Source organism: Vigna unguiculata, chromosome 2 (genome assembly GCF_037176805.1).
Source record: "Vigna unguiculata cultivar grain cowpea cultivar isolate G323 ecotype 2 chromosome 2, ASM3717680v1, whole genome shotgun sequence".
In the NCBI taxonomy this organism is placed as follows: Eukaryota; Viridiplantae; Streptophyta; class Magnoliopsida; order Fabales; family Fabaceae; genus Vigna; species Vigna unguiculata.
In genome coordinates this window covers 24,191,980-24,206,767 of record NC_140793.1, presented here as the reverse complement: position 1 = coordinate 24,206,767, position 14,788 = coordinate 24,191,980, and the positions used below count along the sequence as shown (strand labels likewise).

The window sequence follows — 14,788 nt, the reverse complement described above, 5'->3', positions numbered from 1 at the left end:
TATAAGAATTAACGATAGAAGAAGTGTATTGACTTAAATGTAATGGCTTTAATTTGTTTCTGGGAAGTCGTTCCTTATTAAGAGCTTTGCCCTTTGCTTGCTTGTTTTCATGAACCAAACCTAAGCAATCCTCGCAAAACACACATTGCTTTCAAAGTCACCAGAAAAAACGGCTCATCCTTCGGAGGCAGACCCCTTTTCAGGAAGCATATAATCACTTCAACTTAACTACACTTTCTCACTCTTAGCTTCTTCTTCTTCTTCTTCTTCTTCTGTCTCTTTCAACTCTCAATATATACTTCTCATCATTGCCACCTCTTCTAGGGTTCTTGTAGTTCTTCTATAAGCAGTTTCCACTTTTTTTAGTTGTGTGTTGTTGGTTCATAATCTTGAGGAGACAACAACGGATCTCTCTCTTTTAAGATATGATGGAAGAGTTAAACAATGATGGTGAGAAACTTGATGAAGTTATGCTTCCTGGATTCAGGTTTCATCCCACTGATGAGGAGCTTGTAGGGTTTTACCTCAAGAGGAAGATCCAGCAACGCCCTTTCACTATTGAACTCATCAAACAGCTTGATATCTATAAATATGACCCTTGGGATCTTCCAAGTATGACACATTTAACCACTTTTTTTCACTTGTTATTTGTTAAAACTGATATTTATGTATTGTCTAACACTTTTGGTTTACTCTAATGTGTGTAGAGTTGGCCACCACAGGAGAGAAAGAGTGGTATTTTTATTGTCCCAGGGACAGAAAATACAGAAACAGTGCAAGGCCAAATAGGGTTACTGGAGCTGGGTTCTGGAAAGCTACAGGAACTGATAGACCAATCTACTCCTCTGAAGGTTCCAAGTGCATTGGCCTCAAGAAATCTCTGGTTTTTTACAAGGGTAGAGCTGCCAAAGGAGTTAAAACTGATTGGATGATGCATGAGTTCAGATTACCTTCTCTCACAGACTCACTATCCCCAAAGTACATAGACAAGAACATTCCTGCTAATGTAAGCAGCTAAACTTAACCTATTTTCTTTGTTTCTTTATCAGATGTTCAACTTTGAATCCAGATTCTCTATTAGATTTTTTGTTTATTGTTCTCTGCTAAACATTAACATTATACTTTAAGTGTTTGTAATATCACCATTTATTGATGGCTTTAGCTTGTTCTTGAACATACAGGAATCATGGGCTATTTGCAGGATCTTCAAGAAAACCAATGCTACAGCTCAAAGAGCTTTATCTCAGTCATGGGTCTCTTCCCTCCCTGAAACAAGAACCTCTGATCATATCCTAACCAAAGATCAACACACCACGCAGTTTTGTTCAGACATATCATTTACAAAGAAAACTACCTTAGCCAGTCACTACTGTACTAATAACAATTACACTGACTCACAACCTTTGACCCCTTGTCCCTTAGATGTTGCCTCATACAAATCCATCATCAACCCATTGCTCTACAAAGCCTTTGATCATTTTCCCATTTCAAATGGAGACCTCAGCACGAGCTTTCTGTTTGAAACATCATCAGATGGTAATACTAATGCTAAATCTACCATGGATGTTTCTTCTATGTTGTTGAACATGTCATCCTCGGTGCTCGGAGATTTCAACAAGACTTCAGAGGATAATACAAATGCAACTACAAGCTTTGGTGCGTTGCAAGAGCATGGGTACTACCCATTACCGTTTCTACGTGAGATGCAAAGCACATTTGGTGAGCAAGAATATGATAATATGAATGCATTAAAGGGTCCTAATGTGAATATGCCTGGTGTTGATGAACAAGAGTTGGAAACAGTACGATCCATTGGGTTTCCATTCAATATTGGCGATGCATGGAAGTCAAATCTGCTTTGGGATACTTCGTCTTTTCCTTGTGATGTGTCATCTACTTTTTCCACAACTAAGTGCTATACTTAGTGCATTATTTTAGACAAATTAGAAGCATTTTTTGTTTTCCTTCTAGTCGGTAGTAACTACTAGGTCTGACTTTTTAGCTTAGGTTTCTGTTCAATTTACATTAGCACGCAGGGAATTTTTTTATTAGTATTTTATATTTTCAAACTTTTTCAAACTTTTCAACTATATATGGGAACTCAAATGTCTATGGAATAGAGATTTGGCAGAATGCGGGAGTTTCAAAACCAGAATGAAAAAGAATTAAACAAATGAGACGCTTACACATGATGATCCTTATTAACATGCCTTTTTAATTGAAGCATTGTGTGCAGTTTTCTCCATCAACTACGAATATATTTAATTCAATCCATATATTTATTAAAATAAAAATATATTATAATCAAATCACTACAAATTGATTATGAAAAAATACACAATATATTTTTTTTATATTAATACAAAAGTGAAAAAAAAATTGATGAGATAAAAAATAATATTTTCATTATTAAGTGAGACAAGAGGAAGGAAGGAAGAGCATAGATGTTAAATGAAAGTAAAAATAATGAATTTGTATCTAACTTTTTTTTTTTCAAAAAAGAAGAAAACATATGAGATTGAGATATGATTACAATTTGTGAAAAAACTAAAAACACAATAAGAATGAAAATAAAAATTATCCTAATAAATATTTGGTTTGATTACTCTTTTGATTCATGCTTTTGTTTAAAAATGTTAAGTTGGTCCTCTAATTTTTTTTAGTCTCAATTTTGTCTTACTTTTTTTTAAAACTAATATAATCTGGTCTTTTACGATCAATCTCTTCAAATCTCTTAAAACAGATTAATGATTCTTTCACTAAAATTGAAACTCTTAATATGGATGGTTTGCTTTGTTGATATAATTAATATAATCCTAGTGTCAATTTTTTGACAAAAACAGAGACTAAAAAAGAAATTAAACCTAAATATTTTTATTCTTGATTATCTATTAACATTAAACGTTGTGCTTTATAAAATAAATAAAAAATACACAATTTAATTTTAAATTATTAAAATATAATATTTACAATTAAAAAATTTAATAAATTTTCAATATATATATATATATATATAATTTAAAAATTTTCAAATTTTGGGGGCCATGGCCCTTCCTTGCCCCAAAATCATCTGCCACCGCAAATATGTAAAAATACAAAATAACAACACAATTCCATAGTAAAAAAAAAGGAGTTAGATCATGTATTTGCAACATAATTTCACTAATACAACCTTAAAAAAAACAATATGTTTGCTATACAAGATTCTTAAGCATTATATGCTACTAAACAAATTTTGTATTATAATTATCAAAAGATAAGTCTAATTGGTACTGCTATTGCATAATTAGGGAGAGTAGATGAGTCATTATCACCTATTTCCATTTAGTTCATGGTTAAAAAGAAATTAAATTTAGGATTTTTACTAAATTACTTGTATTGTGCGACCCAACTCAATTTATGTTGCCGTTGTTCAAAGACAACACGAAATAACACTACGGTGAACATTTGTGTAAAACATAGAAAATATTTTCAATCCTTTGATCACAAGTAAACTCACTCTCTAGAACAAGAATCTAACTATACCTCACAATATCCTACTATATTAGAGTAAAAAGTTAAACACTAACTCAAAATATATTTAACTTAGAACAAGAAATATCATGAACTTAGAATTCATTATATAGTTACCAACACTCACTTTTAACTTATCTTAGGCGATGTGAAGTTTTTAAAGACATATTATTTTTATTAACCCACTTGTTCAAGATAAAATCCAAACACAAATTTACTACCATTCATGATGCTATACAAGCTAGAGTTACAATTCATGAGATTTTGAATGATTCACATTATATAGTGATATATATGGGGTAAAGTGAGTATTTCAATTATTCATATCATAAGAGAGAAAAATCGTGTTGTATCACACAATATTTACTTCCTTGCTCTCCATTAATATTTAAAGGTAGCGACTTAATTTTTATTTTTGTGACTAATTCTTCATAGTATTTCTATGTTAGTTGTGTGTTTTACAGCTTACTTTTGAGCTACTAGTTCACTTCACTTATTTTTGCTAAAAAGGGTGTGAAGAGTTTAACAAGAGTAAATCTAATATTGAAAGTTCACTATTTCACTATTAAATTCAATCTTCTCGCATCAAAGCATGTAGAACTTCAACATCATACGAGGATTCACAAAAGAAAAAAAATTGTATTAAGAAAAAAAAAACTCAATTTAGGGGTATTATATATTACAAAAACTAAAAAAAGAAAAGTACAAGTGTAAATTTTAAGCCCAAATTCATATCTTGCATCGTCAATTAAGATATTGTTGGGTCAAAAGAAACATAAGAATTTTAGGAATGAATGATCGCAGACCAAATTATACGGTGACTGAGGTAGGCTTCGTCCACACTAGACGTGATATTTTCATTATTGATGAGTAAAAAATATGCATAAAGTTAAAATACATTAATTTGTATGCTTTAATTTTATGAAAAAATTTCTCACGAAGTTATTGAAATGTTAAGAAAAGTTTTACAATGAAAAGTTATAAAAAGCTTCCTCCACACTAGACGTGATATTTTTTTAATCTTATATAGTCTGTAGCTTCCTCTGAATGTTGGTGTAGCCGACGTTACATTACTGAATTTATTACTCTTGTCTAACCGACTCTAACAGGGACTCTAATAGCGTCCCATTCATCGACGGACACAATATTTTGGACTCTAATATCTTGTATTCTTGTAGTGGTCAAAACACTTGGAATAAGAGATGTATGATTGTAAATGATATATATATATATATATATATATATATATATATATATATATATATATATATATATATATATATATATATATATAAAGAAGTATAACTGTCACCATTCTTGAAATAAAAGCGATAAAGTTATAAAGGATATAAATTACTAATGTTAGATGGGAAAAATAGAATTGTCATAATAATAGTTACAAAAACATGAGGGAGGATTTTTAAGCTTGGAATAGAATTCATGGAAAAATGCTTGCATTACCTTGGTTACAATTTTGTATATGATCTTCAAGATTTCTGATCCAAAATAAATTAGAATGTTATCCATGAATGTGATCGATGATAGTGTCTACCGCCGCAAACCCCGCTAACCGTATGTGAAAAAAATACTAGCAAATATTTTTAAAATATTTGGAGGTATATATATTTTTTATTTTTTAATTTTATATAAAATTATGTAAAAATAAGTTTTTAAAATATAAATTTAAATAAACAATAAAAAATTAAATTACATACTAAAATAAAATTACATACCAAATAAAATTACATACTAAAATATTTGTGCAAATAAATTTTATTTTTCTAAAAATATATTTTCTTAAAAGTTAACTTCAATTTCATAAATTTAAATAGATAAAATCAAATTCTAAATTATTCTTTAATGATTAATATTTTTTTCGCTAATAACTTTATTTTAATCATTTAATTTTAAAAAATTACTGAAATAAAATTTACTACTGAATACATGTACATGTCCCAACAACAAGTGGGTAAATAAAATACTCTTAACTTACAAGTATCCATTCAAAATATTCATTTGTCATTGATTGCAAATTATATCCACGAATATCTCTTTACATAAATTTTTTATCATCCCTAATTGGACGAACCATGAATCGTGTAAAGCTTAAATATACTTAAGTAGAATAATTATGTTGTACTCCCATTGAAAATTTACTCTCGATTAAGAGAGGTGAAACAAGAGAAGTAGAATTTTCTCAAAGACGAAGAAAATACAACTTTTTAGGCTTAACAGGGTGATTCGAGATTGGATTATGATTGGTTATCACCATGGATGGTAAAAGAGAAAAGAAAAAAATGAATTTGAAAAGGCAAAAGAAATGATAAATGGAGATATTTGCTAAAACCATAATGACATAATAGAAAAGAAAGAAAAATAAAGTCATCTTAATTTTTAATAAATTCGATGAACTAACAATGAAAAAAAAAATACACACAAAAACCTTACATATAGAAACTAAAAAACAAGTTGACAGAAAAATTGTAAAGTGCTGTGGAAAAAAAAAAATACACATACACATACATTCTGATTAGGCCTTCTGCCTTAGTAAGTGAGAAATACACGGGGGTTTCTCCCTACACTTCCAAAGAGTTGTACTACACCCCAAAAATTTCAAAATTCCAATAGTATTCTTTTGAACCTTTCACTATTCAACGGTAAAAAAGTTAAATAGATTTGGATTGTGCACCGGTATTTGAAATCCGGTTAAGTGATTAAACGGAATTCAAATTCCGTTTTCTTTGTGTACCGACATTCGAAGTCCGGTTTAATTTTCTACCTGCATTCGAAGCTTGGTTTCGAAACTCGGTTAGGAAATTCAAAATCAGCTTCTTCTTTTTAACCGGCATTGGTAGTCCGCTAATGATTTAAATTTTTGTATTTTTTTATTCATTTGTTTATAAAATTTAATTTCTATTATTTTATAATTTATGTATTAATTATTTAATTTTAGATTATTTATATTTTATATAAGTACATTAAATAAAATTTTATTATTTTAAATTTTGTAGTTATTTTTACTTTATTAATTTTTAGTTAATAATAATAAAATTTTATTTAAAATATTTTACTTTATAATATGTAGATTAATTATATTTAATTATTTTCAAATAATTTTGACTTATTTATTATTTGTTAGCTTTTTAATGTATTTATTTATTTATTTATATGATTTTATTTATAAGATTTAATTTCAAATTTTTTATATTATATATTAATTATTTAATTTTAGATTTTATATTAAATAAAATTATATGCCGACGATGGAAATCCGGTACGTTAACTATTTTTTTATTTAAAATTGATATTTGTATACCGGTATTCCAATTCCGCTAACTTACTTCTTTTATTTATTTTACATATAAAATTTAATCTCATATTAGTATTATTAAGTTACTGTTTAATTATTTTAAGAATATATTTTATTAATATTTCTTATGTTTTTATTCATTTTATTACTTTAATTTTAATTTAATTTTTCATATATTTTTTTAGTTATATATTTTATAGTTATTTTTACTTTGTTAATTAATTAATAATGATAAATTTTTATTTAAAATATTTGCCTTTATAATATCTAGATTAATTATATTTAATTATTCTAAAGTTATTTTTACTTATTTATTAGTTGTTAGCTTTTAATGTTTTTATTTATTTATTTAATTTTATTTATAAGATTTAATTTCAATTTTTTATATTTATATATTATTTATTTAATTTTAGATTGTTTATATTATATATAATTATATTAAATAAAATTATATACCGGTAATCGAAGTCCGGTTGTTAAACTCAATTTTTGTTTAAAGTTACCGGCATTCTAATTCCGTTAATTTACTTTTTTTATGTATTTTACATATAAAATTTAGGTTTAATTACTCGGATCATACCCATTTTGGTTCGTAAATTTCAAAATGGTATCCACTTTGAACTTTGTCTCAATTTAGTACCCAATTTTGATTATTGCATCAATGTAGTACCCTCCGTTAAGTCTTCACAAACGACGTTAACTACCTTGCCACGTGTCAGCCTCTGGATTTTTTAATTTTTAAATTTTTTTTTTCAATTTTTAAAAAATTTTAAAATTTTTTTTTTTTGAATTTAAAAAAAAAATAAAATTACCACGTGTCAAATCCTTGATGTGCATGTGGCAAGGTATCGCCACGTGTCAAGGTATCGCCACGTGTCAAGGTACATGACAAGTGTCATTGTTTTCATTTCAACTTAGTCCCCACATGTGTCTATTTGTTTCAATTTAGTACCCATATATATTTATTTGTTTCAATTTAGTACCCAATTTATTTGTTTGAATTTTATTCAAATATTTTTTTTAAATGGAGAAATATTGTATCTCTTTTAAGACAAAATTTATTATTTATATAAATGTTATAGTGATATTTATAAAATTAAGTATTGAAATTTATATTAAAGTTAATAGTAAAAGTCATGAATAACATATTTGTAAGTCATTTTTAATAACAAATATAAATATAACATTTATATAAATAATAAATTTGGTCTTAAGGGAGACACAATATTTCTCTATTTTGTAAAAAATTATTCAGACAAAATTAAAACAAATAAATTGGGTACTAAATTGAAACCAATAAACATATAAGGGTACTAAATTGAAACAAATAGACACATGTGGGGACTAAGTTGAAATGAAGACAATGACACTTGCCAGGTACCATGACACTTGTCAGGTACCTTGACATGTGGCGATACCTTGCCACGTGTCATATCAAAAATTTGACATGTGACAATTTTATTTTTTTTAAATTCAAAAAAAAAATTAAAAATTAAAAAATTTAAAAAATTCAGAGGCTGACACGTGGCAAGGTAGTTAACGTCGTTTGTGAAGACTTAACGGAGGGTACTACATTGATGCAATAATCAAAATTGGGTACTAAATTGAGACAAAGTTCAAAGTAGGTACCATTTTGAAATTTTTGAACCAAAATAGGTATGACCCGAGTAATTAAGCCTAAAATTTAATTTCAATTTGATTAATATTATTTAGTTATTGTTTAATTGTTTTTAGAATATATTTTATTAATATTTATTATTTTTTGAATTTTAAACTTCAGCTTTTATGTATTTTTTTTATTTTTTTAAATTTGTTAATGTTTTTATTCATTTTATTACTTTATTTTTAATTTAATTTTTCATATATCTTTTAGTTATATATATTTATAGTTATTTTTACTTTGTTAATTTTTAATTAATAATGATAAATTTTTATTTAAAATATTTGTCTTTATAATATCTAGATTAATTATATTTAATTATTTTAATTAAATATAATTAATTTAAAAAAAATAACAAAAAAAATATTATTAAAAAACTATTTAACATTAAATTAAAAAGAAATTAAATTTTCAACCAATTGATAAAATTAAAAATAAAAATATAAAACAAATACGTTAAATAAATAAAATATTATACCTAAAGCTAACACAACACAACTAACAAAATATTCAAAATAATTGAAAAAAGCATTTCAAAAATATAAAAAAATTCAATAAAGCAAAATAAAAACCGTATTTCGATTTCCGGTTTGTGTAAAATGAATTCCGTGGTTATCCTTACACTGGAAGTTGGTTTGTATTAAAAACAAATTTAAAATGAAAAATTAAAGATTTAACAAAATATTTTACTTTTAAAAGTTGGAAAAAAATATAAATTAAATAAAATATATAATGAATCACAAAAAATATAAACAATTTTAAAATTTAACAATTGAACCGTTTTCATGAAAACCGGATATCGAAATTCGTTTAATTTGTGAAGCGGATTTCTAAATCCGTTTTCGGCAACCGGATGTCGAAAGCCGGTGAATGTGTACAAATTTGTTTTCTGGAAAATCGGATGTCAAAATCCGTTTAATTTTTGAACCGGATTTTTAAATCTGTTTTTGGGCAGAATCGGATGTCGAAACACCTAACGCAGTAACTATTTTAATTACTTTTACCTACTTAAGACAGAGGTGAGTCAAAAAGGGTAAAATGGACTGCGCAATTAATATTTGGGGGTGCAGTAGAAGTTTTTGGAGGTGTAAGGAGAAGCCCCCAAAATACACATACACTTACATTCTGATTAGGCCTTTATGCCTTAGTAAGTGATTGGGTTTTTTTTTCTGAGAAGCAATCTTCCCCTTGAATTACCAAAAACAAAAAGTTTCTGGAAAGCTTCCTGATGGGTGGATTTAAAATTTGACGGGGTGTAAGAAGCAACAGCCTCAGTTGCTCTTACCAATTTACAAGACAACAATGTTATAATTTTTACTTCATGAAAAGATTGGAAAAATTACTACAAAAACTCATTATTATCAGCATACTAGTTACCTTCATTCAAAAGTTTACCAAGTTCGTGGTGAGGTTCAAGTGACTACTTTTTTTACACTATGATAGCATAGTTGCTGATGATTCACCTTTTCATTTTAATGTATGTCAAGAAATCAACTCATATTAAGTGACAAAGACGGTGACCACATGGATTGGATCATGCGAAAAATGTAAGACAACATGTGAAAAATCTAAGTGACGTGAGATGGATCTCGAACACTTGAACAACTTTTTTTACATTAAACCCATCATTTGTGATAGATATTTTTTTTAAGAAATCCTTGTCTTTCTTTTTTTAATTATTTATTTTTGTATAAATTGATGAAACAACGGTTACCTATATATAGATCCAATAGTCTTGACACATGTTCAGGTTCAACAAGCCAACAGATACTAATTTTAAAGAATTTTTTTTTATCTTTCCAATAGACCTTAAGATAACTATTTCTAAATAATTAACATGCATAAATGCTGCTAATCCAACAAACTGCAACACGAACTTCCACCGATTACGAACATCATGGAAATATTGTTTGCTATTGTTGCTAGCAAAAATTAAGCATCTAGATGACTACAACCGGATATGCAGTCAGAATTGAGATATATCACAATTCGAGTAGAATTTCGTAGTCCTATTGCAGAAACATGGTAAACATAAACCATCAAGAGAAAATTTGAGACAAACAAAACTGTATCACAATGGCATTGTCGACGAAGTTAACAATAGCTCTAGAATGAGTTCAAATCAAACCAAATAATAAAAGCACAATTAACATCTCTAATAAAACTTGTGATTTACTATAACCACTCAAACCTAACAGCCCTCCAAAAAGATGTGTCTCGTTTTGCTGTCCAAATTTAACCCTTCAAGGCCTGCTTTTCCTTGGCCTTCTGGATCTTCAAGACCTTCTTCACAATCTTCTGCTCCTCAACTAAGAAAGCTCGGATAATCCTGTTGAACCAGAGACAAATATAAGCAAGTTATAAGCTAACTCAGACCAAACAATTAAATCAAAAAAGTTATTATAAATATAACTAGCTGTTAAAAGTGAAGACAAACCTCTCCCTGACAGCACTTCCAGACAAAACTCCACCATATGCACGGTTTACAGTCCTACGGTTTCTAGGTAGCCTTGACCTCTTGTATTCCGCAGGCCTCAAATGTGGAATCTGCAATTATCAGGCAAAATTTAGAATTCAGAGCTAAAAGCTTATTCAATTTAATCAAAACTCAAGAAACATAACATGCTTCTATAATACAAAAAACACCTAGTAATCCAATGCTTAGAGATATACTTAAATAGAGTATTCACTAAGGATAAGATACATCGTACAGAACAGTCTGTATCATATATCCACGGAATGCCAACAAACTAAACTGAGACTGAACCACACATCATTCCACATTTCATCAACCAAATTACAATAAAAAATATTCATCACAAGCCAATCTTACAAGGTTTCAAACGCCCTAAAACAGTCATAACCCTGTTCACAGGCTTGGAAGGTAAAAAATAATATACGTGAAACTCTATTATAAACCATTTTCAAAGCAATAAAGAACATAAACCCATCTGGCCAAGCCAAACATTGAATACCTATCACATTACAATAACAATAAATCTGAACTATTTGACTCCAATTAAACACAAATAAAAATCCAAACTATGACCAAGTAGAAGTTCCACCCTTCTCCCCTATACGCACTAATGTCCAATAGTTCGTCGTTTAGCCCCACGAAGTTTCATTATATACACCACCTGGATTGAATCTAATAAGCCATCATTAACAATGTTTATAGCTAGTCCGACGCAAAGTAACATGTGAGAAGAGAGAGAAAAATAACGTCAAACAAACTAAGCCAATAACAGAACACTGAAAACTACACAACACAATAAAAAAGAAGGAATTGAAAGGGTAAAAGAAAGCACACCCCCTGGATCCTCTTGCCAGTGACGGGGCACTTGGGTCCGCTAGCCCTCTTCTTGGTGCTCTGATAAACGAGCTTCCCACCTGCATTATATCAACAACAGCGAACACAGACCCGTTAGAATCGAATTGAAATCGGAAACAAAAAGGTTTGGATCGGAAGCAGAATCAAAGAATGAATGTTCCAATGGGAAAAATTACCAGGGGTCTTGACAACCCTGTGTTGGTTGGACTTTGTGGCATAACTGTGCCTCTTGCGATAGGTGAGACGCTGCACCATCTTCTTCTTCGATCACTCTGCTCCTGCGTCTGTTTTTTTAGGGTTTTCCGAAGAAAGAAGAAGATGCGCCGCAAGAAGCTATAAAAGGGGATTGAGGGCTTCTGTTTAGATGCCCTACATCTAACGGCTCTAAAGACAAGGTCATCCGTCACCGTTCGATGAATTCTTCTATCCCAAAAGAAAAAATAATAACCTATTATAATTGCAAAATTACTGATAAAAACACAGATGATAATAAAAGGTAATAAAAATATTATTATTATTATTATAAAAATAAATTTAATAATTTTACTATAAATAGTTTTTTATTTATTTTATAGGTATTTTTGTAATTAAAAGTTAATTAATTGAAAATAAAATCAAATTAAAAGAATATAATAAATTTCATAATTTTATTATAAATAGTTTTTATTTATTTTATAGGTATTTTATAATTAAATAAATTAATTAAAAATAAATAAACTAAAAAATCTGTAAAAATAATAAAATAATTACTTTAATTTAAAAAAATATATTTTATAGGTATTTTCGTAATTAAAAATAATTAATTTTAAAAAATCAAATAAAAAAACTTTAAATTAATAAAATAATTATTTTAATTTAAAAAAATTATTTAAAGATGAATTTAAAAAACAAATATAGACTTAAAAAAATAATAGTAATACAAATGATAAAAAGAATATTGAATAATACAATCAAAATAAAATATTAGAATATATATATATATATATATATATATATATATATATATATATATATATATAGGTTAAAATACTTCGTTGGTCCTCATTTTTGTTGCAGAATCTCAATTTCGTCCTCGTATTTTTATTAGTCTCAATTAGGTCCTCATTTTTGTAAATTAGTATCAATTAGGTCCTTTCCGTTAGTAGATAACTAACACCGTTAAGTAGGTGCCACGTGTCACCTTCTCGTTTTTTTGAATTTTTTGAATTTTTTTGAATTTTTTTTGAATTTTTTTGAATTTTTTTTTAAAATATTTATGCCATGTATCACTTCTGTAGTGCGCCACGTGTCAATCTAATATGGTGACACGTGTCAAATTAATGTATGAATCTCAATTTTGTCCTCATATTTGTTAAATTGATTTGATTTAAGTCCCAATTTTTTTAAAAAAATTTCAATTTTAGGCACTCCAAATTTAGACCAAATTTTACTTTTATATAATGTTATGATTATTTTTATTAAAATTGATATTTTTATTAAATATTTTAATTATATGAATTATATTTAATATTAAAATTTTAAATATATTTATTTAATTTTTTATAAAATTATTTAAAAATTTTACATTTGAATTTATAAAATTGTTATTTTTAAGCCAACTCTAAAATATTGTTGATATTGAATATTATACAAATATTTCGAATATAAATTTATTAATCTATATATTTATAATTTTAAAATAAAATTTAAATAAAGTTTAATGTAAAATATAAATTTAAATAAATTAAATGTTGCTAAAAATATGTAATAGAAATATCACTTGTAATAAAAGTATCATCATTACATTTATAAAAAAATTAAATTTGTTCTAAATTTGGAGCACATGAAATTAAAATTATTTTAAAAAAATTTGGGACTGAAATCAAATCAAATTAACAAATATGAGGACTAAATTGAGATTCATACAATAATTTGACATGTGTCACCATATTAGATTGATACGTGACACACTACAAACTTGACACGTGGCATAAATATTTTCTTAAAAAAATTTAAAAAAAAAATTAAAAAAAAAATAAAAAATTCAAAAAAATTCAAAAAAACGAGAAGCTGACACGTGGCACCTACTTAACGGTGTTAGTTCTCTACTAACGGAAAGGACCTAATTGATACTAATTTACAAAAATGAGGACCTAATTGAGACTAATAAAAATACGAGGACCAAATTGAGATTTTGCTACAAAAACGAGGACCAACGGAGTATTTTAACCATATATATATATATATATATATATATATATATATATATATATATATATATATATATATATATATATATATTAATTATTGAATGTTATTAAGTTCTTAAGTAAGCAATAAATTATTACTCCTATAAAAAAATCGTAGAATTATCAAAACTCCCATGATTAAAAGTAATTATTATGCATTTTAAATATTATGTCATATTTTATTATTGATATATAAAATGATGAATTAAGATAATAAGATTGTTCCTAAAATAAAATTATAATATTAATTATTTGAAATTGAAATAATGATTACATTAGCAAAAATGACAAAAATATTTAATTATTCGGATGATATCTATTTTGATAGTTTTGTTATTTTAATTTGGTATTCATGGCTAAAAAAGTGTCAATTATTTGGATGATATCTATTTTGATATCTTTTTTCATTCATTATACATCTTAATAGTATAAAGTTTTTTGAGAGCGATAAGTCTTTGTTATCGAGAGTTTTAAGGATTAAGATTTCTCTTGAAAAAGGTTTTATTTACGTGTATTCTTTCAAAATTAAGAATCCATTTTCCTATTTAATCTTTTTATGTTGGAAAGATCTTTTAAGGAAGCAAAACTTCTTCATGAAATTATTGATGACAAAACTTCTCATAGTGTAATCTTTTTAACCTCTTCTGATACAAATATCCATAACATTGAGTAATCAATTTCTTTATTCAATGACAATCGATCCAAATGAGTCTAGATCTATTTGATCTCCTCAAGGTTATTCTCTT

The 14,788-nt window shown here is 27.0% G+C and overlaps 2 protein-coding genes across 2 annotated transcripts; one reads left to right on the top strand and one right to left on the bottom strand.

Moving 5' to 3' along the window:
- The first annotated feature begins 258 nt into the window (after positions 1 to 258).
- Positions 259 to 2,069, top strand: LOC114174141 (protein FEZ-like). The gene is made up of 3 exons (XM_028058910.2): positions 259 to 612; positions 708 to 1,006; positions 1,182 to 2,069. Exons 1-3 carry the CDS (start codon positions 426 to 428, stop codon positions 1,923 to 1,925), a joined length of 1,230 nt encoding a protein of 409 aa, XP_027914711.1. The 5' UTR covers positions 259 to 425; the 3' UTR covers positions 1,926 to 2,069.
- Positions 2,070 to 10,533: 8,464 nt separating this feature from the next.
- On the bottom strand, positions 10,534 to 12,214 carry LOC114166578 (large ribosomal subunit protein eL34-like). Its single transcript, XM_028051329.2, has 4 exons — positions 11,991 to 12,214; positions 11,794 to 11,873; positions 10,921 to 11,030; positions 10,534 to 10,812 (listed from the first exon to the last, which is right to left on the bottom strand). The coding sequence occupies exons 1-4, from the start codon at positions 12,067 to 12,069 to the stop codon at positions 10,719 to 10,721; spliced, it is 363 nt and encodes a 120-aa protein (XP_027907130.1). The 5' UTR covers positions 12,070 to 12,214; the 3' UTR covers positions 10,534 to 10,718.
- Between the last annotated feature and the right edge of the window lie 2,574 nt (positions 12,215 to 14,788).